Here is a 25,574-nt window from a genome sequence, read left to right as displayed (position 1 = left end):
TGTGATCGCAGGGTATGGCGCTGGGCACAGAAACTGAAGAGCGCATGGAGCGGAGCGCTCTGCACCCGTCGAGGGCGTGTACCGAGCGACACTGCAAGCAGGCATGCGCCACAGGGCGGCACTCGGAGCAAGACGTGCGATGGACGTATGGCGGCACCGGACAACGGGCAAGTGTCCTCGCTGCGAAGGGTGCACCGGAGTTGTGGACAAAAAGGATGAAAATGCTAAAAGAAGCGCAGATCACAACTTCCGCCTTTGCATGAAGTACGTCGATGAGGGCTGGAAGCAGGAAACTCTGGGTTCGAATGAACGCAGCCATCGGCATCCTTCGCCTGCTGACATCGAAGCTGGAGGGCTAGGAGACGCCAGCGTATTGAAAGTCGGAGATACGGGAAAGGAGAAGGAAGCGGTCGCGGTGCAAACTGCAATGACTTGTGCTGATGGTCGTGCAAAATAGGTCCAGAATATAGTGCGAGTACGTCCGACTTTCCTCACGGGGTCTATTCTATCTTTGACTGATATAGGCGGAAGCTGCGCGCAGCTGGATACATCCTGTGCTTATGATGCACCATCTGTCCAGCACGCGCCCAATTTGAATGTGGCGCAAATTTCTGATTGCGAGTGTATCCGAGAAAACAACAAACGTTCTCGTACAGAACGGTTAATGCCTCGTAAAAGTGGACGCTTCGGCGACACCAAGGCTGATGACTATGTGAAACCTATTTTCCAAAGGAGGCAAGACGAAGAGCTGCAAAAGAGTCGAGCAAAGCCGCTGCAGAAGGCTGTAGAGAATCGTACAGTACAGGTCGAAGGGTCTGACTCGCGGGACTCACGCAGCAAGCGACAGACTGGAAACCGTGGAAACCAGCGCAAGCGGCCGAGGGAGGGCACGTTAAAAGTCGCAAATCAAAAGCTTGCAAAGTCCAACACAGGTCAGGTTTCAGCCTCTTCAAGCCTGGTTCAGAGCGGCTCTTCAGAGCCAAAGGAACGAGACCAAATATTCACGACTGCTGGCACGGAAAAGCTCCACGAGTGTGCTCCTGGGGAAGAATGCCGCGGTTCAATCGTGTTCCTAGTTCTATGCGTCCGGCATTATATCCGGGATCAAGCCTATTGGTTTACGGTCAACGGCACAAAAGATGAAATCCCTGAGATGGATGCAGATGCGTATGACATTACCGTCTGCAATCCGGTTGAGCAGACGAAAACACGCTTTTGCCTACACCCACATTTGAATTCAATCGTCCAGTCCGGTGACCTAGATCGAGGGAGCATTTTAGAAATAAGAAAATGGTCAGTTCGTTTCAACGAATTGCGCGGACTCTACCCGCCTCGAGTAATCGTTGTGTATGACTGTCTCGTACTACGTCGACCCCACGAGGATTTTTGGATAGACGTTCCCCTGACATGCGCTTGGACAACGTCATCCACCCCGCTTGAGACTGCTGCAAATGTCCCTTTGGCATCGTCGAGAAAGAGTTATCTTGGTCCTGGAGCGTTTGATGCCTTACCTGTCGATTCCAGATTGCGAGACCCTAGCAACGTAGAGCGTGTCGAAGACCCAGCTTCGATTAAATCAGTCACTAGTGCAGCGGTGCGCATCGCCAGGGCGCTGATGGGAGACGTGAAGCGACCAATCATCGGGCGCGTCCTCAGAAAGACGTCCCTAATGCCATGGCCGAAAAAGAGTGACATGCGGCAGTCAGTGCCATTCAAATTCGAATTTGAGATAGGTGACGGTGCGGATTCTGCTACTGTTGTCGTGTGGAATTCGCTTTGTTCCAAATATTTTTATCACATTCAACTCGGTGACATCCTTATCATAGAGAATTACCGTGTACGCAGAGGCGAGATTCACCTGAATGCATCATCGCCCCAGGGCATTATTCGGAAGCTTTCAGATAATTATGAGGAGTTACTTGATTTCGGACCTATTGCAAAGCTTGGCGGTGGTCGAACGGGTGAACTCTACCACCCCTGCATTCTTACCAGCGCTCTGGATGCATGGGACGACCGCTCGTATTTCTCTCTAGCATGCATTGTGACACATGTGTCACCTCTGTATCGAGAGCGCGGGACGTACAGGTCTGCAGAACGGACGAGTGCACCGCAAATACTGAGTGCATCAGATGACTACTACATTTTTAGGAAATATAGAATCATTTTGGCGCGCGATGGATCCGAAGCGCGAGACGTCTGCATTCGCCTTTATGAAACCTCCCAACGCGATGCATTTGATGCTATCTGCGTTCCAGGTGCGGCAATCCTGCTAACATCCCTCGAAAAGCGAGAGCTGTACAATGCTCCTTTTGATGGTGTCAGCATCATGGAGGTACATTCGACCCGATGGACCTCAATGTACCTGCTAGATGGAGTAAGAGAACAGCAAAAAAGAACGGAGGGCACGAGCCTCCCTGAAAATATTCCGAAAGTAATTCTGCAGGATCGTCTTGTTCGTCGTATACTGGCATTAGCTCGATGGATTCAATCCTCGGAGGGGAAAAAATCTGTCAAGATACGTCAAACATTCGCACTTGGAAGGATCCAGCATAGCACCTTTCGATACACTGACACGCTAGAGCAATTAGCAGCACTGTATGGAGGCCAGGAGAAAATTGAAAACCTTTGCATTGAGTTTGAGCGACTTAGAGCAGTCCAGTCGGAAATCTTTCTACGAGAAAGACGAGAGGTTCTGGTATACGGATATCTTTCGTGCTTCAGATCCACCTCAAAACCTGAGAAGGCTCAGCTCGAGGAAGCGAAGGCTTTAGGGCTAGCAGGATCCTCATTCGCTACTGTTTACTTCGATGAGATTCACATTGGGCACCTTCGCGCTCTGAATGACAACAATAGCTGGATCCCTGTCGTCATCACCCCTGGAAGAACTGTTTTCGGGTCAGGGATCGCCAAAACTTACAACAAACGCACAGCATTTCTGGGTCGCTTCGGCGCAAGCTTGCGCGGCTCGCTACGTGAGAAGGGACTCGCCGCTATTCGTAACAAACCAATGGCTTGCCTGCTGGCTCTGTATCGCGCGGCACCGGGATGTGATTTTGCTCTTTTGGAAGTCGCCTATGAGTTTCCATAACGAATGCCCCGAGAAGCCGTCGATGGATCATTGTAGCAGCGTCTGTTTTGCTTCGCATTTAAGCGTTTGTCATCTATTTAGCAGCTGCCTGCAGTGCATTTCGGCGAGCGAGCGGCGTGTGGCTAGAATGCGGGCAAAATTTCTATCGTCTGTATGCGCCTCGTAGCGTCCTGGTTTCATGACTAGGTTGTCGCCGAAGGTTATCCGCGGTCTAAAGGACAGTTTCTTGTTGCCTAGTCTTATCCGAACGGAGGAAGCGCGGCTCTTTCCGGAAATCGCATTCGAAGTTGCAGGGAAAAGCACTGTCGTTAAGGACTCTCGCGCATACCTTACCAGTGGAGGGAAGCAGGAAAGCTGGCTTCTTTTGGGCTTTCGTGCGTTTTCTCAACAGGCACTAGACACATGGCGCGGAATTCTGACTGAGGCAGAAAAAAGACTTCCCATATATGAGTTAACAGTAAATGAAAGGCTGCTTGATCGCCTTCTGGTAGGTTTTCAGAAACAGTTGCTGCCTGCTGGGAGTCTGATTTACACACCTTCACGGAAGGACAAACTTTTCACGGAGTTTCTAAGCCTTTTACACATCGAAAACCGTTTTAGCGCTTACGTCTATTTTTTAGATAGGAGCGCTCGCGTTCGCTGGCGGGCAGTAGGCGTCCCACCAGAGGGTGCGGCAACCTGCGTAGCAACAATACTTCGCGACCATTTTGGCCGGAACTGATTGGGGTCTCGTCTATCGGGGGCTCAGCCTCCATGAGACCCTTTTCGCAATCATGCACGAAGCGTTGGACATGCGTGCCGTAGCTAAAGGGAGACGATCCCTGAACAGAATGAACTGGACGCAGTGGACTCGACGCCCCGCACAAAAATTGAGGGATCTTTCTCGGACCCCGGGTGTAATCTATCCGATTGGACTATGAAGACGAATAGATGGAAGATTGTCGCGCAGTTCGACGTCGGTGTAGTATACTCCATTCTCCGTGTAGAAGGCCAATGCGCACTGGAGGAAGTTCAATTAATCTGTGGTATCGATTTTCGTGATTCGGATCCTTCATGAAGTCGTGCTGCGATTTCTTTCAATGCTAGTTGCATCTACGCAAACGGGTCAGTTCATCATGCCAATTGGTACAATGTGGCTCTCTCCAATACGGTCGCGACGCATGGAGCGGCATCGCGAAGGTTACCTCCTCCGACCCATGAAAACTAAATACAGCACACCCGCCGTAGCTCGGTTGCAAGGGACTCCACCCCCGCCCGGTCGACCGCTCGCCAATCGTCCGGCCGCATGCAGCGTCACTGGCGGACCCAAGTACCAAACGCCCCGTGCGAAAGGCACAGCGCCATCGCCGATGGCCCGGGGGCCGCTGCGCCGGCGCACTGACACCCAAACAAGATGCGTCCCGCCGTTACGCTCCATGATTGATGAATCTTGCGTGACCTTCCCGGATGTGCGCATGCTCTGGCGAGCAACAGCGGTATACGCCGTCAGCTCCATCCGTGTGCCATCGCCAGCCGCAGCTTTCGCCGCTCGCGCGCGCACGCACGAGCATGGCTGCGGACGCACACGCACGCCATGCGCATCTCAGCTATCATAGGCACAGGGAATGAACGTCGCTGGTGCGGCCGCGCGCTACCATATCGTGCAGCCGCATTGCAAATCAAGTCGCACACGCATCACCCGATACATGCGACGTCTGGCGCCGCTGCACGCTGCCCACAAATCATCGCAACATGATCGGAACTTGCCAGCGCCGGTGAATCTGCATGCAGCGCGCCACAGTCCAGATATGAGTACGAAGCGGGACTTTCGCGCTCTGTATGGTCGATCCCAACTGTAGCGTACAGCACGTCAACTGGCGGTCCACAGAACGGCGCATCGATACCGGCTTCGTTACTTTACAAAACGCTACAAGCGTCTGCGCGGTTGAGTCGCTCCTGCTGCGCGGACGTTACTGCATATGCCCCTGTTGCGTCTTTCTGAGACTGCATAGTGTGTGCGTAGACGCACGCAGGCGCACATCGCGGGCGTTGTCCATCCGGTCGCTCTTCAGCATTGCATTTCAGTAGCATGTGCGCCGCACATCAAACATGAATCTATGCGTGCGCATCGAGCGCGGCTTCCTCGGAGCCCAGCTTCCGCTGCAACGGAACACGCTGCAGCTGTGGGCAGAGGCGCGCTCATCGCCAGTGATGAGCGTACATGTGTCGAGCTGTTATTCGAGCGCACACAAGGAGAACTTGCATGCCGAGAATTTTCGCTCAGGGTGCCCTGAGATGGTGCTCGTGTGGGGTCATCAGGCGGACCCAGCAGTTCCTCCGTTCCATCAAGAGCCGAGTGAATAGCGGAGACTACAAGCGCTACTGAGTGACCCATGAGGCATCGCATGCTCCAGGCGCAGACGCTAGCAGTCGGGGCGCGTGCAGCGCAAGTGTCATATCAGGAGAGAGGGTTTCCAGCTGCTTCGAGTAAAACTCAACGTTGTGAAATACTGCCACTCACAGAAGGACCGTGACCTTATTCGTGCTTTTGCGCTATATGTTTTTGACAGGGTTGCATCAGGACTCTCAGAGGTAAGTACTTGCCTTAATCGTCATATTGGCAGTGGTGTAAAAACCGTTGCGCCTCAGTTGGGGAAAGAAGCGTCTTCTCATCATAGTCGTCCATATTGCAGCGTTATTTGAAACTCCCTGCAGATTTTTCCCTCGCCACGACGAAAGGTGTCCAAACGTAGCCCCAGAAACCTTTACGAACCAACTGCAACATATGGTTTCAGTGGAAAATCTTCTGGAATTTGCGGTATTCTGAAGTCAGGGACCTTGTTTGCGTGGTCTACGACGTACCCACCCTTGCGCGTGTGTCGACCCAGCCGACGACAGCGGTTTCCTTTGTAGTAGTTCTGCGGTCCATGCTTCGCGTGAAGAAACGGGGCACTTCTGGCCACTTTTGACTTTAATAAACTCAGCGTCCTCCCAAGCATATCCGGATTCGTTCTAGTAGAGCAGAAGACTTTCTAATCAAGACTTTCCAAACCGAATGGACTGTGCAAATTTGCGATCGCGTCATTTCGAGGCTTGCACCTCATCTGTGTTCCGTCCGCAGATGAGCGTAAGCAAATGCTTTTTCCCAGGTTTCAGTAAATACGTTCTAAGTGCGTTCTTTTCCAAAAGTAAAAATCTGTGAGAATGTTATGGATCTGGAATTTGCGAATCCTTGAGGGCCGTCATCGATGACTGCAGTAATAAACGGAACATCTCGTTCTCGCCAACCATGCAGCGAAGAAGAGGAAATAACGAAGACGAAGAAAAATAGGGGAGCCAACTGAGCAAAAGATGTATGCCCAACGGGAGGATGACGAGACTGTAGTGGGACAGTGGGTACGAGTTCGAGGAACTCTAGCAATAGTGCGTTGATCCAGAGGCAATAAACGCATGGAGTTCGTGAACCGAGACTTCCATGCCATCATCAATATCAGAAAATGTGCGGTGCTGAAAATGAGACCCAAGGAGCTGACAAGAGTCAACTTTGTGGGGCAACCTCTCAGGATCGAGCTGTACAATGACAAGTTGAAACCGATAGCATGGAGACGGTCAAAAAAAGTTGGTATGCGTCTGCACGCCGGTATTAATTTACTCAGATTCTGCAGAACGTTTGGGCTTCGTTCAGCTGCGTCTCAGGTGCATAGTTGCAGGACTCGACACCTCCAGGGCACCGTAAATGACGGAGAGCTTTACCTCTCCGCAGACTAGAGAACAAGTCAGACTGGATTTTGCAGAGCGTGTCGAGCCTCGCGGTGATGATGCTGCTGAAAGGCGCGACGTCTCTGGCCGGCGCACAGCCGACTCGGATAAAACCACGAGAGGCTCGAGGCCTTCCACAGGACGAACTCGGTCACGTCGGCGCCAACTCTTTCGGCGTAATCTTCTTCCAGGGGTGCTTAGCCAGTCCCGAAAAGGCACGGAATCTGAAGGACACGGAGCGGAAAACGCAGCTGACGGAGAATTCTTCATATCCGATGAGCGACATCTTTACAACATGGGTATACACGTGAAGCAAGAGCTTAACCTGTCTCGTCTCGCAGCACTCGTGGTGACAAGCCCAGCGCCATATAGCAAAGATCTCAAAGAGTCTGGGTCGAGTTGGCAGCAGGGGCCCAGCCCTACGCTTTCTGATAAGCCTTCGCTGTCGGAGGTCTGTGGGGAGCAACCTTGGGGAGCTATTCCAGATGCCACTGAAAAAGCCTTGGAAAGGCTCTGCCTGTTGTGGATCGCACGAAAAACAGGCGCATCGGAATCTTCTTCAAACGGGCTTCGGGCTGTGCTCAGCGACCCTAACGTTTTCTTGCATATTGCCGGAATAGACGCTCCGTGCTCTGGAGATGCACGGAATTTGGACAGCATGCGGCGGTGCATTCAGCTCTTTCTGGATTCTGCACGGAATGCGGGGCTCGATGCCAATGCACTGTTTGAGCCAGAAGACGTTATTGAAGGAAAAAATCTGCACCTTGCGTGCAAAGTGCTTTGTGCTTACGCCGAAAAGACGGACTCGGAAGCATTCACAGCTTGCATGAAGCAAGTCGGTCTCCAAAGAAGGAACTATGAGGAAATCATTCGCGGCTTTGGGAATGATTCGCGGCCAGGGTGCGCCACTGTAAATCAATTAGTGGACGTCGTTCGCGCGCATTCTCCATTTCGAGATGCCACTATTCTTTTCGCTGGCACGATCGGTGCAGGAAAGTCTGCCACAATTAACCGCATTCTTGGAAGCCCTGTCGCACGAACCAACCACACCATGGCTCTCATACTATCGGATGATGAGATTTTAGAACGAGATCCAGAGCATGGGCTCGAAGTAATAGAAGAGCGATCGTATGAACGTGAAAGGGAACAAAGAGCGCATCCAAATCGCAAGACTGAATTCGTTCCTTCGCCGAACGAAAACGTTCTGATTTATCCTGTAGAAAAGGAAGGGATGTCTCTGCGTTTGATTGAGATCCCTTCCTCTGAAAAATATTTTTACGATGAAGCTGGGGAGGATTCTAAGAAATGGAGCCGCGCTGGAACATGCGAGAGTGTCGCAGCTGCGCTTCGCGGTTTGGAAATCGACATTGTCTGCATTATAGAGCGACTGGATTCGTACCGATCCCATTGTTTCAGGCTAGTTTTGGAGGAACTGAAGAGTCTCTTCGATGGTGGAGTATGGGAGCGATGCATACTGGTTTTCACACATGGGTATGCGCTCCCTCCAGAGGGCCTCACATTTGAAGAGAATCTTGCTAGAAGGATGCATCTTGCACAAGAGGAAGTACATCGCGTATCCGGTCGAAGGGATATATTCATTCCTGTCTGTGTAGTCGAAAACTCGGAGTCTTGTCCGCGGGATTCGGCGGGTAATTTGATTCTTCCCAACGGGATCTCTTTCCTCGATCGTTTTGTGACCATTGGTGAAAATGTGTTTCTGAGAAACCGCGATCGTCCTCGTCTGAAAGTGCGATCATTAGTGCCATCACACGTCCGAGTGCGTCACATCGGTTTCATTTTATCATCCGTCTTGATTCTTCAGATGCTCAGAAATGGACCCCAAGATGGCAGAGCAAATCCGCTGGCACGCGACAAGGCATTCTTGCCGGCTTTTTAGACGCTTTCTCTTTTTCAAGTATTTTCATTCCGGATCAGAATCAGTTCGGAAATTTTCGTGAAATGAGCTTTTTTCCTGTCGAGCATGCTGTGCTTAGAGCCAGTAGTAATCTTTTATGTAGATTTTCATGGCTAGAACTCAATTAGTCTTAGCAGGGATCGTTTCAATGCGCGATTGCTCTCCGCATTTAGGTAAGCGGGCACTACTTTGCTCCACGCATTGGTCTGCAAGCATAACAAGGAGCATCGTGCGCGCTCTTAAAAAAGTTCGGCACGTGATGAGCACGGTTTCGTTTTGCACTAGCATACTGCTTCTTGGTTTCTGAATGACCCGAATTCTTCATGCTTTTTGTGGAAGACAACTTGGAATATGTAGAGTGATCGCGCAATTCACCCTGGATCATGCTGAGCAGATATCCTGAAAATCCGGGAAGATTGCACTTGGTTCCTCATTCGTACATCTGCTCGGAAAGAGGGAACTTCACAGGCGATCTGGAACAGATTTATGCAAACATGCGCGCTCCCCGCTCAGTCCCATATCACTGAGATCCCAAATCAGAGTTTTTGAGCGGGGCCGAAACCATCTCTCCTGATATGACACTTGCGCTGCACGCGCCCCGACTGCTAGCGTCTGCGCCTGGAGCATGCGATGCCTCATGGGTCACTCGGTAGCGCTTGTAGTCTCCGCTATTCACTCGGCTCTTGATGGAACGGAGGAACTGCTGGGTCCGCCTGATGACCCCACACGAGCACCATCTCAGGGCACCCTGAGCGAAAATTCTCGGCATGCAAGTTCTCCTTGTGTGCGCTCGAATAACAGCTCGACACATGTACGCTCATCACTGGCGATGAGCGCGCCTCTGCCCACAGCTGCGGCGTGTTCCGTTGCAGCGGAAGCTGGGCTCCGAGGAAGCCGCGCTCGATGCGCACGCATAGATTCATGTTTGATGTGCGGCGCACATGCTACTGAAATGCAATGCTGAAGAGCGACCGGATGGACAACGCCCGCGATGTGCGCCTGCGTGCGTCTACGCACACACTATGCAGTCTCAGAAAGACGCAACAGGGGCATATGCAGTAACGTCCGCGCAGCAGGAGCGACTCAACCGCGCAGACGCTTGTAGCGTTTTGCAAAGTAACGAAGCCGGAATCGATGCGCCGTTCTGTGGACCGCCAGTTGACGTGCTGTACGCTACAGTTGGGATCGACCATACAGAGCGCGAAAGTCCCGCTTCGTACTCATATCTGGACTGTGGCGCGCTGCATGCAGATTCACCGGCGCTGGCAAGTTCCGATCATGTTGCGATGATTTGTGGGCAGCGTGCAGCGGCGCCAGACGTCGCATGTATCGGGTGATGCGTGTGCGACTTGATTTGCAATGCGGCTGCACGATATGGTAGCGCGCGGCCGCACCAGCGACGTTCATTCCCTGTGCCTATGATAGCTGAGATGCGCATGGCGTGCGTGTGCGTCCGCAGCCATGCTCGTGCGTGCGCGCGCGAGCGGCGAAAGCTGCGGCTGGCGATGGCACACGGATGGAGCTGACGGCGTATACCGCTGTTGCTCGCCAGAGCATGCGCGCATCCGGGAAGGTCAGGCTAGATTCATCAATCATGGAGCGTAAAGGCGGGACGCATCTTGTTTGGGTGTCAGTGCGCCGGCGCAGCGGCCCCCGGGCCATCGGCGATGGCGCTGTGCCTTTCGCACGGGGCGTTTGGTACTTGGGTCCGCCAGTGACGCTGCATGCGGCCGGACGATTGGCGAGCGGTCGACCGGGCGGGGGTGGAGTCCCTTGCAACCGAGCTACGGCGGGTGCTTTAGCCTCATTGTGACCAATCATATGTACATGTTCAGATTCCCATAATTTTCGACGGATTAATTTCCAAAAGCTACCCGCTGGGAGATATTGCCTCCTCTGTACAGGAGCTCAGGGATCGGCTGCATATCGCGACGTCGGCATATTGTGCGCCGGTGAAGCGAGTACCTCCAAATCTCGACACGTTGTATTCACTCTAAAGAATGCCGGTGCGCTCGTATAGCTATGCAGGACAGCTCGCTAGGTTTGAGCGCATCAGTCTAAAGCAGTATCAACGCCTCATCGCAAACCGTTGCGGCTGCAACGACGTATCTGTCCCATGAAAATGACTAAATATCCCAAATACGTTAAGCGAATCCCGTTCGATTCAAAGTCCGACGATCCTGGTCAAATCAAGTCGCTTTCCAGCTCATCATGAGCCAGTCATTGGGTTTGCGAAAGCGCTACGAGCTCGATCTCGAACCTCTCGTAATGTTTCGTAGCCTTCGAGTACTGCAGCCTCAAGAAGCCTCAAGCAACGGTCCCTTGATTGAGAGTCGCACGCTTTGATGCAAAGGTTTGTTACAATGCTAGAACCGAGGCGATCCAGGCGAACGCGATAATTCGTTTCGAACTCCCGAACCAAACTTATCGCATAGTCAAAGTCTTCGTTCCGCGCACATGCTGTTAAAAGAATGTTCAGTGTAAATGTATCCGGATACACACCAAAGCCATGCATGAGCATTAAAACCTGCGTGGCTCTGCGCATATCCTGTAATTTCGTGCATGCTCCAATGAGAGCATTGAAGGTAAAGATCGTCGGCTGCAGATGAGCTTGGCGCATTTCGTTGAAAAGCGCAAACGCCAGCTCAGTCATGCCGCTCTTGCTACAGGCATCAATCAGAGCATTGTATGTCGTTGCGTCTGCAGAAATGTTCGACTTTTTCATCGTCTCGAAAGCTTTCCAGGCTTTGTCGAACTCGCGTGCACGCGCCGCTGCGGTGATCAAGGTGTTAAAGGTGATGCGATCTCCTCGCACGCCCGCGCTGCGCATTTCCTCGAAGGCCTGAAAAGCTCGCTCCACCATTTTTGCCCGGGCGAAAGCGCCAAGCAGGGCATTGCAGATAAACAAGTCGTACTCCAGGCCTTCGGCTCGTAGTTGCCGGAACAGAGACTCGGCCTGGTCCGGGAGACCCGCACGTGCACATGCGTCAATGAGAGACGCGTAACAGAAGTTGTTCGGTCGCATGCCACGTTTTCGCATCCGATCGAGAACCGCATACGCCAGCGAGACGTCTTGCTTCTTTGCGCAAATATCGAGTATTGTCCCGTATGTTACGATGTCTGGTTGCACGTTCCGGTTTTGTTCCATCTGCCCCAGTAGATCCAACGCTGCGTCGATTCTGCCCGCCCGGCCCACGTATTTCAGAACGGCATTGTATACTACGACATTAAGCTCATTGGGATAGCTTGCTCTGATCATCTGAAAGAGCCGCATTGCCTGATCGAAGAAGGCACCGTCAGTCAACGCTCCGAAGAGCGCTGAAAACGTGAATGCATTGGGCGCTACGCCATTTCTTATCATTTTGTGAAACATTTCGATTGCTTGTGCCGACGCGCCGCATTTCCCAAGACACGAGATAAGGATAGAGTAGGATGCTACATCTATCTCAATATGTCCCTCTCTCTCCACAATTCTACACAAACTGAGTGCATCCGCTGCCCGACCTGATTTGTATAGTGCGCTGAGTATCTTATTCAGCTGTCGTGTAGATCTGATTTCTCTTACTTGAGGTGCTAGGCTTCCATCGCTCCGATGTTGTGAAGCGCTTCTATGTAACGGAGATCTGAGGTCTGCATCTGCAACATTCAGATTTGAAACGGGGAACAGATTCCTGCTCTCAGCAAGTCTGCGCTCATACGATGTCTTCGAAGCTGGAGCTCTTGGTGGCGTGAAACGAGTAATTTCGTTCCTTTCAGGATCCTCGTTCGTAGAGTCCCCGCTTGTGGAGAAGGATGGCGACATGTTGTCCCGCACTGTAGGATGGCTCGATTCTTGTTGGTTGAATAATTTCTGCTCCTCATCGGCAAGCACATCGGATGCAGTTTCAAACGCAACACGCTCTGTCGCAAGAGAATACTCATAACCATGAGAAGTTTCCTGAACGTCTTGCCTCCAGACCGCAGGCTTGTCTGAGGCACCTTCGAGAGGTACCTGCCAGCAATTTGAGAGATTTTTCGCTGAATCAGGCTCGTTCGCAACATATCCGCAGCTTGATACGAAGAAATTCCGGGGAGCGTCAACCACTTTTTGAGCGCTAAAAAGAAAAGACGCAACCGTCTGGGACGGGCCCGGTTTCGTCTGGCGCCTCGCAGAACTCGAGTCTCGTGAAAGACTAGCCGAGTGCTTCAGCAGTACACTCGTAGCAGCTGCCCCACCCTGGGCGGCGCCTCGCGGAAGACGAACATCTGGAGCTTTTCTACAAGCGCCTCCCTGGTCTTGGGAGCAAAGTCCTCCATCTGGCCAGGGAAGCTCAAAATACCAGTTACCTTCGGTACGCGGGTTCGTTTCAGTGGACACGACAAGCCTCTCGCTGAACTCTGAAACGGGCTCAATACACACCGCTCCTGATGAGTCACAGGTCCGCTGCGCACGTGAAGACGTTGAGTCAACCAAGCCTCCTACCGAGATCTCCTGCTCATCCGCGAACTCTGTCGTCCCAAGGTCCTGCTGTGGGCGCGTCTCACATTGCGCAGTTCGAGTCGGCTTTCCTCTAGCTGGCGTGGCCGACGCTGTTGAGGGCGTCAGAAAGCAGACCGCACGTGGCTTGCAAATTTTTGATTCCCGCATCTTTCCCGAATTCACGGTTTTTCAAACGAGCAATACACTCCCACCACCTCAGCAATAAACCGAAAAGGGGGTTGGTGGCGGATTTCATGTCGCGGAGCGGCATCCGGCGAGCACGCGCACGAGCGCGTGCTCGCCGGCGGTGGACAGTAGTGGCGATCAGCGCGCCTTAGACAAATCCTCTCCAGCTGACGTGCAGACGCCTCCCCGTCTTTTCGGACCGGGCATCCACCACTGCTTCCAACTTTCTCTCATATAGTTCCACTTTGAGAGGTTGTCCAATAAAGTTCTCTCTTGTCTACTTTGGAGGCCTATTCTCCAGCACCGCACATTCCCTAATATTGATAGCGGCATTAAAATCTCGGTTCACATACTCCATACGTTTCTTACCATCACTGGTTTTACTTACTAATGCAAGTAGTCCACGAACTTTCGAAATCCTTTCCATTTGCTCTTCCGTCAGCGGTCCATACTTTTTTATATCCTCAGGGCTCCTCTGGCACTTTTCTATCTCCACTCTCTGAAATGTACACCCCAGTTCATGGTGTGTATGCAATGTTCGAAACTCATCTAGAGGTATCGTGACGAAACGCCTTGCGGAATCCTTGTACGTTCTTGTCGTTGGAGCTGGCGTATACCCTTTTTTGGTCTTCCATCGCCGTGCTCCGTATGCCACTACCAGCCTCTGACTTTGATCCTCTTTGAGGGCGCTCAACTGATTGAAAAGATTCGCGAACGCCCGCTGCCTCTCACCGTATAGATTCATTCGCAAAAGAGCCCACCGGGGCTTAGTATACTCTTCCCACAGCGCATCCCAGTGGGCAACACGAACTTCCATGAATTTCCGAAAGGCTTCATAGTACGCTCCTCGGCTAGTCACCTCGCTCAAAGCTTCCAGGTGATTATTCATTCCTGCATTCTAAGTGTCGATTTTCTTCCTCGCATTCATTATTCCCGATTCCCAATAGAATCTCGCTCTCGAGAATCTCAACAGACGCATGTCTTTCTGACGTAAATTACCGTCAGTACCGTTTTCCGCACGCTTAGGTACTGCGATACTTATGACATTCGTATTCGCAGGGTCCACGCCGACGGCAAAGTCGTTATCCTGCGTTTTCTGCATCGCAGGATCCGCCTTCTTCTTTTCTTCATCCTTCGTCATGTCAAAGACAAGGTCGTTATCCTGCACCTCCTGCATCGCAGGATCCTCCTCATTGTTTTCTTCATCCTTCGTAACGGGCGCAGCCGACGAAGGGACTGGCCGATCTTTCTTCAACCGCCGATAGTGCACACACGAGGCTACTCCATCGGTTTCAATCATCCCAGTAAATACCTTTTGCTTGCTCGTTTTGAGATGTTTGATATCGAAGATGTTTTTCCAGTACGTCTCACTTGTTTCACCAGTGAACTCTATCTTCCTTACATTGAACTCCGGACTGATCTCCTTCATGATTCCATGGAGGACTCTTGAATCGATACCCACAAAGTATGACTTGACGTTACATATCGGATCGACGTTGAAGCGCTTCCCCGTCAGGGCAGCCTTCCGTCTCTCCCAATCTTCATTTTTTGCTCACTCAGCTTCATCTCCTTCTTGCGTTCGACCTCTTGGTCCAAAAACACGAAATATCGCAGGACGAGGCGATAGTGTCTCTCTTCATTTTTTTCATATCTGATACCTCTTCTACTGGATTCGCCAGCCCCAACACTGTACGGCGCTCTTTTATAACCCCTTGGATTACAGACGCTTCATTTGTGCTCCTGCGTGACGTCTTCTTGTCGACGAATTCGATCTCATCTTCATGCTTGCGATCCTTCGTGATGCCATTGATAATCGCCCGCAGTCCTTTGCGAGACAGGCCCGAGTAGAGTGCAACCACGGCGCGTATCATGGAACGTTCGAGGTTCATCGTCAAATGGTTCTTCAGGTTCGTGAGATACTTCATCGCTCCGCATGCGTAAATATCCTGGTCACCCCTGTTTCGAGTACCCTCGAAGCGGAGTTCGGCATAATTTTCGTGGAGGGCGTGAACCCGCTATTTTCTCTCCGTGTTTCGCCTGTGCCAAGCATTAGGTTACGAATAAAGGTCTTGTCGAAAAACTCGTCCGGAACCGCGACTGTTTCCATGTGCGTCACGTTTTCGTTCATCTTCATCACCAAATGCATTAGCCCTGACGACGCCTTTCTAGTACTCATGGAGTACGAATCGACACGGTTTCTGATGGCGTCTCGCAATTTTTCCTCGTACGTATCCGTGATATGTCCGAAAAGACAGGCTATCACCACCGTATCGTCGTACATTCGTCTTTCTTGCGGCCATTGACTTCGGGCCACCTGCCGTTTCTTTCTTGTCCTCTCCTTTTCCTCTGGACTAGACACTGCTTTTTGCTTTTCTCTGGCAGCCGGCGACACTTGGTGAACAGGATCTCTGTCCTGCATATCCATAGCTTCACCTTGGATTATTCATTTCTTCAAAATGAATGCACTCCAATGCTCCTGCTGAAAACTGCGAAAAAGCATTCGATGACGCTCACCTGAGATTGGAACTAAATTGAGGTGATAGACCATAAGTAGAAAGAGCAGGTTTGCCAGCAGGAGGACGCGGATTATGAATCATTTCATTAATAGGCCCCCAACGTGGAGGCAGATCTACACTCATTTCTGAACAAACGAGGACCGACCCTCTAACTCGGGAGAAAAGACTAGGCTTTGGGTCGCTTCTCACTTTCGTCAATACCAGTCTTGGCGGGCATGATGTTTGACTACTTCCCTTGTCTCTCTCATATGCGCCTGTAGCAACGCAGAATTCTCTTGTCCCTCTAGCTCCGTTTTCAGAAGTAGAAGTATGTTGATGGCAGTGTCAAAGCCACCATTTCACTGCTTCCGGCTGCTGCTCACGCATCTAATGCTCGAAAGGGAGATGCGATCTACGCTTTGCTTGCCATTTGCGTCTTCCTCGCGTAAAGTCGCGGTGCGCTCATCGCGGCGATGACATCTGATTGTGGTCAAGTGTTCCCCTATATACCCGAAAACTGTTCCTCAAAGGGTCGCCCTGCAGATCATGAACCCTTTCTTCATCGTTCGGCACATGCCAATTTGACAGCCAGAAAAGGGTCCTGTCCGTTCGCTCCTCCGTTTCCGGGTCCGACGGCGAACTCTACGATGACGTGCTTGAGCTGGGTGACTACTTGGCGAGTACTATGTCTGCTGCGCGCCCGAGTGCTCGCTGTTCTATTCGATAGAGGATTCACGGAACGCTATGTTGACCATGCTGAAACAAGTACCAGAAGGAAGCTCCAGGTTGTGAAAGCGCTCGAGAGATCTCGATCCGTGTACGCCCCCAGGCTCAAAGCGGTGACGGAATCCCGAGTGGAAGCGATCGCAGCGACGACTCTAGTTCTAGTCCAAGAACCTTTTCCGCGCGGAAAATGAGATGGGTGCCTCTGGGAGCGGGTCCCGTGAGAGATAGCTTATAATTGCGGCGGAATCCCGTTTCGTCGATGGCGATCAAGAGGGAAGGACTTGCTTTTCGAACCGCATCGATTACTTGCTGTGATTGGTTCAGTGAGCGTTTGGCGTGCGTTTACGAAACGCTATTCAAGGGACGATGTCGAATTTTCTTCGTCGTCGTCAATCCAGCGGTGCAAGTTGCTACGCGCTCCAGCTGTCTTGAAGCAGAAAGGTCAAACACTTGAAGAATGCGCTGTTTCATCGTACTAGACGCAAAGAAAGGAGAAAAATGGAATCTTGGACGTATCAACTGGATAATATAATCGGGTACTTTACGAATCCTTGTTCAATGGCGTCGTGAATCATTATGATTTCGACAAAGAAACGCATTCCAGCAACAAAGAGTCGAACAAGCTACCACGGAAAAACGAACGAGAATCCAAAAAAACCACGAGTGAACCTGTAAACTTTTATTATTTTAGTTTGAGTGCGGAGGATGCGCATCTAAGAAATGATTGGGCTAAAATTAGAAAGGCATGGGAAAAGCGAGCAGTGCGACGTTCCGTTTTATTCTGACACACGGGTGGGGTCGGTCTAACTTACGGAGGCCTCGATTGCTACAGTGATTTCTTCCTCAGCATCCAACTGCAACTCAGCTTTTGGATAGTGATGATTGGATTCGTTGATATACAGCTACAACGTAAGTGAACAAACAGCTCCGCGGGAAAAAAGCGCCATTTCATTGGTGCGGAAATGAGACAGTCTAGTTCAAACGCTTAGTCATTTCATGAGTCGGGCACAGCCCGATGAGGTAAATGCACTAATTATTTCATTTAGATGAAAGCTTCTAAAAGTTTCCACTGATGTGGACGTACTCTCAATGCTCAGAACAGAGAATTCACCTCACCCACGGGCATTTCCTCGCTCAGCCAGCTTTAGTCATGGAAACGCCTGTGGAATATTGGCTTGATCGAGCACGCGGCTCTCCAGCAGCCTAGTCTCCAGTGGGGGCTCTCTCGGGTGCGAGGCGCGGGTCTGTGCACGTCGTACAGAGGCAGCGCAGCTTTACAGCACCCTCGCGGGCGGCGGCTCAAGGACGCGTTAAGTAAAATTCATTTTCCCACTGGTTTGGAGGATGCTGTATCCAAGAATCCCGCATACTGGAAAGTCTCCATGCGGTGTAGGGGTAGACGTTTGCATGAGTGCAGTTGCTCTTCGCTCACGTACTGTCAACACTTTGAGCTTTTTTGAAGACTCCTGTCGAGCTGGCGTGCTACAGCCTTTCGGGTAAACGTTAAGGAAGACCCTTCTAATTATTCTGACGGCCTCTGAATCATCAGCAAAAATCTCTCTTGCTTGCTCGCTGGTAGAAGCGTAGAATCCAAAGGGGGTGCTCCCTAGATGTTTAAAGGCTGGGAGAGGTTTCGTGCGGTTGCACCCGTGCGGCGTTTTGACGGAAACAGCGTTCAAGCCGAACATCCGAAACCCATGCAAGGCACTGTATCGGACGAGAAAAGTTTCTCAGCGATTAAGCAGAGGGACCTCGTCACAGACTTCATCAGCATAGCCATATGGCTATCGCACCCATCCAATGCTGTGTGCTCTTTGGACTGCTCACCTGTTCTACACATCGACACAAGTAAATTCAACACGCCCTCTGGCCATGCCGGTCGTCCATTTTAAAGTCGCTAGCCTCCGGACGCTTTGTCGCATAGCCCAGAAAAATTTTACCTACAAGCCATGAAAACCCCTTCGGTATCTCTTCTTCTACATGAAGATCCTCTCGTTTGAAACCAGCAGAGGTAAAAACTGAGTCAGCCCAGACACTTTTGAGGCTGCATCCGAGAGCTAGCCTACGATGTAGCGGGGCAAGCATGCGGGACAGATGAGTCTGAGCCTCCGCACTTTGCCAAGCGTGATCCATGAACAAATACTTTCCGCCTGGCTTGAGTACTCGATAGATCTCCTTCACGAAACCTTCGCGATCCGGTAGAGAGCAAAGGATCAACGTAGCAACGACATAGTCGAACGAGTTTTCCGGATATGGTAGACCTATTGGCTTTCCTTGTTTGTAGTATACCTTGATGTTCCTCTTCCTCGCTCGTTTTTTAGCTTTTGGTGGTAAGTCGGGCGATAGACTCGAAGCGTGAAGCTCTTTGACCCATACCGGATAGTGTGGGAGATTCAAACCTGCGCCAGCTCCTATTTCGAGCACCGACGTAGTATTCGTTGGCTCATCGCAATCCATGTACTGAAAGAGTCTCTGGCGCAGTTTCCGTTGCGTATTGGACTCGAAGAGTTCCATCGCCCCATCGAAGAGGGTTGTTTCGTACCACCTAGACATAGCCTGACCCATATTCAGCAGCGCTTTTTGGCTCCTGGGAACGAGAATTCCTCTTGCTTGAACAAAGTGTTCTACAGAATTAAAGCAGAAACGGCCAGAGTGGCAAGAGGCTGACACCGAACTTGTAGAGACTGCGAGACTCAAATGATTATTGTAGCGCGCTTGCGCTAACCGGCCACATGACGTTTACCTTAATAACAATTCATATTGTTGACATCGAAAACAAGTTTCAGACGCGTATCCATAGAACGCTTCAGCGAGCGTTCATGAGCTCCAAAATAACTGGGACACTTGAAGTAGACTATGGACTTCTTGATAGTATGGGCAACCTCGCCCGCCATCCAACCCCGGTGGGAACGAGAGCGTCGGAATCGAGTCAGCAAATCTCCCTCGAGGAAACGGAGAGCGGTCTGAGGCTGGCTCCCTACGACACAGGTTTTGACGCCAACGAGCGATCATACGGCTCCGTCTCACCGCGAGATGCATACCGTTGTTGGAATGCGCTTGGTAGCTGCACGCCAAGGGGATCTCTGATGTACCTCCTGCGGCTCGTCTGTTTCTTAACCCTGCTCGGAGTGACCGCGGCGCTGTTTATTTTCGCTGTGGATCTCGCGGTGCACGGACTGGAGGAGCTGCGCATGAAGATCAGCCGTCTCGCTGGACGGTTCGCCGGCTATATTCTGTACGTAGTATCCGGCGTCGCGTTGTGCCTGCTGTCGACGTTTTGGTGCGCTGTTCTAAGCACCGAGGCGGAGGGGTCCGGCCTCCCGCAGATGAAGTCAATACTTTCAGGGTTCTATGACAAAATGAGAAGTGCTCTTGAACTTCGAGTTCTTTTTGCAAAAGCACTGGGCCTCATATGTGCGATCGGTGGTGGCCTGCCCGTAGGCTGGGAGGGCCCCAACGTGCATATCGCCTGCATCATTGCTCATCAGTTCTATCGGCTAGGTGTTTTCAAGGAGCTTTGTACAGACCGGGCCCTGCGCCTGCAGACTTTGGCGGCAGCATGCGCAGTGGGTCTTGCATCCTCGTTTGGTGCGCCTCTTGGAGGCGTACTCTATTCCATTGAAACCATAGCTTCATTCTATCTCGTGCAAGCTTTTTGGAAGGGGGTGCTGAGTGCGCTATCCGGTGCCATCGTTTACGAGCTGCTCTATACGACGCCACTCGTTGAGGCATTTGAGGGTACAAACTTTGACGCTTCCGATGTGAGCCGAACACAAACTTTGCTGTACGCCATTCTGGGGGCTCTCATGGGCGTTCTTGGAGCATTATTCATCCGCTGTGTCCGTAGCATCTACGAACTACGAATGCGACACTATCCAGGCACTAATCGCTACTTTCTTGTGGGTGTCGTGGCGCTTTTTGCGTCGGCGCTGCAGTATCCATTTCGCTTGTTTGCGTTGGACCCACGCGCCACGATCAATGATCTGTTCAAGGCTGTGCCGCTGTACCAAACGGATCATTTTGGCTGGACAGAACTGATACTAATGCCTATAATTAAGTTCATTTTGGTTGCTTTGTCCATCGGTCTTCCACTTCCCGCCGGTGTCTTTGTGCCCAGCTTTCTCATCGGAGCCGGCTTCGGGCGGCTGTACGGTGAGCTGATGCGTGTTGTGTTCGGGAATGCGATCGTTCCCGGCAGCTATGCAGTTGTGGGGGCAGCCGCCTTCACAGCAGGCGTCACTAGGGCGCTCTCGTGTGCAGTAATCATCTTCGAGGTAACCGGTCAGATTCGGCACCTTGTGCCTGTTCTGATTTCGGTTTTGCTGGCAGTTATTGTGGGCAACGCTTTCAATCGATCGCTGTACGAAACGCTTGTTCTGATGAAACACCTCCCCTATATGCCAATTTTGCGGAGAGATAGGAGCCCTGAGATGACGGCTCGAGAAATCATGCACCCGATAGAGGGAGAACCTCATCTTTTTCCAGATTCAGAGCCACAACATATTAAGGGGATCCTTGAGAAGTTTCCGAATAGACTGGTTTTTCCCGTGATCGACGCAAACGGATACCTTCTTGGCGCTATATCTCGGAAGGAAATTGTGGATCGACTGCAACACGTACTAGAAGATGTTCCAGAGCCGATCGCCGGCCACCGGACCTTAGTCCTTCTGGACGCTGCGGATCTGAGTGAGAATATCGAGGGTCTTGTCGATGAAACGCCAAGTGGCGAGCATTCATCCAAAGGCAAGCGGACCGCGACAGTTTTGGAACCAACCTCCTCTCTTGTCGTCCCTTGTGATGTTTCGCCCATTGTGGTCACGAGCTACTCGCTCGTTCGACAACTTCATTTTCTTTTCGTTATGCTGATGCCTTCAATGATATATGTCACCGAACGTGGGAAACTAGTCGGTATCGTCGAACGCGAGGATGTCGCGTATGGATACCGCGAGCCGGAGCAGACGAGTTGAACCCCGAGATGGTGAATGCTTTTTCGTCGTTTTCATGCAAACGCATCCGCATTGATTACCAAATCGCTGTGTCCGATTGACATCAGCCTAAGATGCATGATTCTAGAAACCGGGGGATATGTATCCCAGTGAGTTGGTTCTGAAGATGTATGCGGTAAAACAGCCTTGCTCCTTCGATTTGTATGTCTGGACTCGGAACGTGTTTTGAGCCTTGTCACCGGATTTGACCAACAAACTTCGCCGTCATTTAGATATTCAGCGCCGTCACCGAAGGTTATCTGGCTTGCTCGGTCAAGTTTACTAGCGTTGCGCTCAGAACGTGGATTCCTTCAACTTCCATGTTATGATAGCTTTGTCTCCGCCCTGTGAACACGCCACGCTCTGTCAGTTGCACATACGGGACGATTGGCCCAAAACGCTTTCATGAACCATCGTTCGAGGCATCGAAAAATTCATTCGCAAATTTCAGTATTAGAGCATCCGGTCGGGATGTTCAAGCGCGCCGCACTTCGAAGATAATAGATATCCGAGCTGGATTCTGAATGCCAGAATCTGAATAGGCGTCTTCACTTGCCTTGCTCTGTGTTTCTTACCCAAAACCGATCATTTCGCCTTTACAGACGGGGCCGATGGTGAGCAGATCCAGAGTTTGTCCGTCAAAAACTCGATCCAGCCTCGGTCTACAAGAGAGCTTCGATTGCCGTCTAAACGCGTGCAAAAATGTTTGCTCGCTTTCAGGAAGCACTCGTACACAGGCGGCTCTCTCACGACGCAGGTGTCAATTAGATCCAATTCGATATGCCTCCAATCAACTGTGCGAATGAAGAAAGGAGAAGCACCCTTTCGACTGGAACCTCGCTCCTGATGATTATGCACCAGATCGAGAGAACCCAGATACGTAAGAGCGATGCCGCGTTCGAAGAGAAATCTCCGGAGCCATGGTGACCATACGTCGCGATGCTCCCGAATCCAAAGGTTGTACGTTTCATCATGGCCGCGAATGAAAGGTCTAAAGTCTGGGGCGCATTTTCGACGTGAATCGTACCAGCGCGCGAAGTCCTGGAAAAGGCGGCGCGAGAAAACGGGGGCCCAGCTGGAAGCGTAATGAACAAGAGACCCACAGGGAACCTCGGCAAGCTTTTCCAGTATAAAGCCAGAAGCGTTCGCCCGAACGCCCTTTGCAATCAGGTATTGGAAAACTTCGAAAATTTGTGGGTGGACCTCTAGATCATCCTCCAGTATCAGGGCATACTCGTGCGTGTCCCAGGCTGGCCAGGCGTTCAGCCAGGACCCGCACAGGCCGTGGTGCCTCAGACGTTGGCGAACAATTTTCTGGCCGTGGTCCCAATGGAAGCCCTTAGCTACGTCGTAGGAAGCCGCAATATCCCCAGCATCGATCCAAACTCTCAAGTCTATACGAGTTTGCAGCCAGTTGACTTTGGCTAGCGACTCTAAGAGCCTCCGAAGCGCCAACGGTCGATTATAACCTAAAACTATAATGAGCAACGAGACTGGTGCCTTTTGGGCGGGAAATGGGGTCTTAGAGAAGCCCCTAAGGGAAAGTGCGCGCAGGGCTGCAGCGAACGCAACAAGTGCTAGTGTGTAAGCGAATAGTAGAGAAAACAGACGTGCCCGGTAGCGGTGGAACCTCGAGGGCGACCACTTTGGCATATTGTACCAGCATCTGAAGCTTGGTGTTGTAACTCAGTGCTTCGATCCAGAGGGTGAACGGATCCAAGCTTCTTAGATATCTGTGTATCTGAGCCTTCACATACGCAGCAATACTTCCACGAGAACATGGCTGTAGACGCTATTGCGATCGATTTTGTTCTTTCAATCGGCGGTGCGCATTCATGCGGACGCTTCGTGAGTGTTGAACGTAAAACTTCAAATTAACAACCGACCTTAGATTCGCGAGCTGGCTCAGCAGAAGAGCATTAGACGTCCATTCATAAAAGTGCCTAAAAAGAATTTAACGATCAGGAATACTTGGATCTGACGTACTGCGAAAAACGACTTGCGTTCGGGCATGTGCATGGTGCCGAGGAGGGGGTATTCGATTCATAGAATCAGCGTGAAGAGAAGCACGATACAAGTGGTTGGCCTGTCGGATAAGCCAGCCACAGGGAGGCCCGGCGTACCAAGGAACTTGGACGCTTTCGAGCGACGCGCTCGTGGAGCGTCATATGCATGCCACCCCGGCGGGTGACTTCCGTCTCGCGCACCGTCTGGTGAATCATCGATGGTCTAAAAGATACAAAAATGTATATATTTGTTCGGTTATGCGAGCCGGCACGGACTACGCTGCGGATGCATCTCCAGAGCACCCAGGGCCAGCCAGCTTGCCAGCCATTCAGACCTGAGATATTGGAGTCGCATGCTCTACGTAGCAACTCGTCTGAAAAAGGGCCAGGAGCACCCGGTCGCTGGCATGTTCATAAACTGCACCTGCGCCCAGGCCAGTCACTCGCAATCGACGCCTGGTTGCATGACATGCAATGAGCGCAATAACTGTGTGTAAATGCTTTACAGACAGCAATGGCGAGTCATCGTTCGATGACATCGCGTGATGCTGTGCAGGCCACAAGGCAGCGCTACGCCCCCTGCCACAAGAGCACCACTCGGCTCACGGCATATTCGCGTTGTATCGCGACAACGCAGATGCAGCGTGCCAGCTCTGATAAGCAATGCACGGCCTTCGCAATGCATTGCAGCAGGTGCCCCTGATCTGGCGATCATATGGGAAGACGCGAGCTCTCGACTCGCGGCGCTCGGATGCTCACGAACAGGTGGTGTGCAACTGTACAACGCGAACCCCTCACCCCATTCTATCGTACGAATAGTCGGTCCTTCGCATTCTACAGGGCTCAGTGCTGGCCCGATGCCGAGGACACAGCTGGCGAGACAAAGGCACCACTTCGTAGCGTCATCGAGATCCGTTTGCAGTCTATGCGCAAGCCGCTCGCATCAGTACGGCTGTTAGGCGAGCTCGCTGCAGATACACTGCGTTTCCGAAGCTACTCGTGTATGCTGCTATCCCATAACTATCCGCAGCTGTCATGCTCCGGCTGGGCAGGTGCCCCAAACTTTGAGACCGTATTCACCAATATACCGCTCCAGCTGCAGCCGGACGCACACGTCAAGCTCTCTTAACGCGCAAGCTCGGCGGACCGTGGGTTCTGCGCAAATCTGCGTGCACTCGCTGCGCGGAATGAGGCACCTAATGCTCCGAGCGCACAGTGCGCGGTGCTAACTTTTTCTCAAACAGGGACTTGAGTTCCGAGAGCCTCGCGATGCTTTCCTCCGAACGCACTAGTTCCGCACGTAGCTGATCTTCCACTCGAGAATGTGTCGAGAGCACAAAGCACTTGCCGACGGCGCGTGCAACTTGGCGCTCTGGCGCAACAGTTCCGAGCGCCTCGAGTGCCGCCTCGGCTACCAGACGGGCGCGCCTAGCCATTGTCAGCTGGGACTCCACCTGAATTATTCTCCTCTCAACCTCGCCAGGCCGCAGCCGAGTCTCGTCAGGAGAGATATCCTGTGGCTGTTCCGTATCCATGAGGCCTGCGGAAACCTTTTTGATATGCGTTGAAACGCGAGAATCTGCATAAACAATCCGCGCGCCTCTCCGAGCGCAAGTTCGCCAGAGGGACGACGCCCCGCGTAAGTACCCAGAGGATTCTGCTTCTAGTCTTTGACCTCAATGATATTCCGACCCCAGGTGCGTGTAAGCAAATGCTTTTTCGCGGTTTATCGCAGATGGACCCCAAGTGCGTTCATTTGAAGAAATAAAAAATCCAAGGACAAAGCATGGGCATGGAAGTCCCGGATCCTGGAAGGCCGTCATCGTTGGCTGCCTGAAGGAAACGGAAAAAATTCTCTTCTCGCCGAATATTGAGCGAAGCAGAGCAAGTGACGAAGAAGAAAAAAGAGGAGACAGGCGAGGAAAGGTGTTTACGAGACGGGACGATGACGAGACTGTAGTTACACAGAGGGCACG

At 51.8% G+C, this 25,574-nt stretch overlaps 8 protein-coding genes across 8 annotated transcripts, besides 1 other annotated feature; 3 read left to right on the top strand and 5 right to left on the bottom strand.

The window, feature by feature from the left end:
* Window positions 1-664: 664 nt before the first annotated feature.
* CYME_CMQ139C (hypothetical protein, conserved) lies at window positions 665-3,088 on the top strand (the record flags this gene model as incomplete). Its single annotated transcript, XM_005538025.1, has 1 exon — window positions 665-3,088. One exon carries the CDS (start codon window positions 665-667, stop codon window positions 3,086-3,088), a length of 2,424 nt encoding a protein of 807 aa, XP_005538082.1.
* A 2,744-nt stretch (window positions 3,089-5,832) lies between these two features.
* On the bottom strand, window positions 5,833-6,066 carry CYME_CMQ138C (hypothetical protein, conserved; the record flags this gene model as incomplete). The annotated part of the gene is made up of 1 exon (XM_005538024.1): window positions 5,833-6,066. One exon carries the CDS (start codon window positions 6,064-6,066, stop codon window positions 5,833-5,835), a length of 234 nt encoding a protein of 77 aa, XP_005538081.1.
* A 737-nt stretch (window positions 6,067-6,803) lies between these two features.
* On the top strand, window positions 6,804-8,723 carry CYME_CMQ137C (similar to chloroplast outer membrane protein Toc34; the record flags this gene model as incomplete). The annotated part of the gene is made up of 1 exon (XM_005538023.1): window positions 6,804-8,723. The coding sequence occupies one exon, from the start codon at window positions 6,804-6,806 to the stop codon at window positions 8,721-8,723; it is 1,920 nt and encodes a 639-aa protein (XP_005538080.1).
* A 2,227-nt stretch (window positions 8,724-10,950) lies between these two features.
* Window positions 10,951-13,368, bottom strand: CYME_CMQ136C (hypothetical protein, conserved; the record flags this gene model as incomplete). Its single annotated transcript, XM_005538022.1, has 1 exon — window positions 10,951-13,368. One exon carries the CDS (start codon window positions 13,366-13,368, stop codon window positions 10,951-10,953), a length of 2,418 nt encoding a protein of 805 aa, XP_005538079.1.
* Window positions 13,369-13,497: 129 nt separating this feature from the next.
* Window positions 13,498-15,779: a sequence feature (repetitive element).
* Window positions 15,780-18,461: 2,682 nt separating this feature from the next.
* CYME_CMQ134C (similar to ubiquinone/menaquinone biosynthesis methyltransferase) lies at window positions 18,462-19,172 on the bottom strand (the record flags this gene model as incomplete). The annotated part of the gene is made up of 1 exon (XM_005538021.1): window positions 18,462-19,172. One exon carries the CDS (start codon window positions 19,170-19,172, stop codon window positions 18,462-18,464), a length of 711 nt encoding a protein of 236 aa, XP_005538078.1.
* A 254-nt stretch (window positions 19,173-19,426) lies between these two features.
* Window positions 19,427-21,574, top strand: CYME_CMQ133C (probable CLC-type chloride channel; the record flags this gene model as incomplete). Its single annotated transcript, XM_005538020.1, has 1 exon — window positions 19,427-21,574. One exon carries the CDS (start codon window positions 19,427-19,429, stop codon window positions 21,572-21,574), a length of 2,148 nt encoding a protein of 715 aa, XP_005538077.1.
* A 603-nt stretch (window positions 21,575-22,177) lies between these two features.
* On the bottom strand, window positions 22,178-23,245 carry CYME_CMQ132C (hypothetical protein, conserved; the record flags this gene model as incomplete). Its single annotated transcript, XM_005538019.1, has 1 exon — window positions 22,178-23,245. One exon carries the CDS (start codon window positions 23,243-23,245, stop codon window positions 22,178-22,180), a length of 1,068 nt encoding a protein of 355 aa, XP_005538076.1.
* Window positions 23,246-24,794: 1,549 nt separating this feature from the next.
* CYME_CMQ131C (hypothetical protein) lies at window positions 24,795-25,133 on the bottom strand (the record flags this gene model as incomplete). The annotated part of the gene is made up of 1 exon (XM_005538018.1): window positions 24,795-25,133. One exon carries the CDS (start codon window positions 25,131-25,133, stop codon window positions 24,795-24,797), a length of 339 nt encoding a protein of 112 aa, XP_005538075.1.
* Window positions 25,134-25,574: the final 441 nt, after the last annotated feature.

The sequence above is a fragment of the Cyanidioschyzon merolae genome, chromosome 17, assembly GCF_000091205.1.
Source record: "Cyanidioschyzon merolae strain 10D DNA, chromosome 17, complete genome".
Classification (NCBI taxonomy): Eukaryota; Rhodophyta; class Bangiophyceae; order Cyanidiales; family Cyanidiaceae; genus Cyanidioschyzon; species Cyanidioschyzon merolae.
The sequence above is the reverse complement of the archived record's forward strand: the minus strand, read 5'-3'. Positions and strand labels throughout refer to the sequence as shown.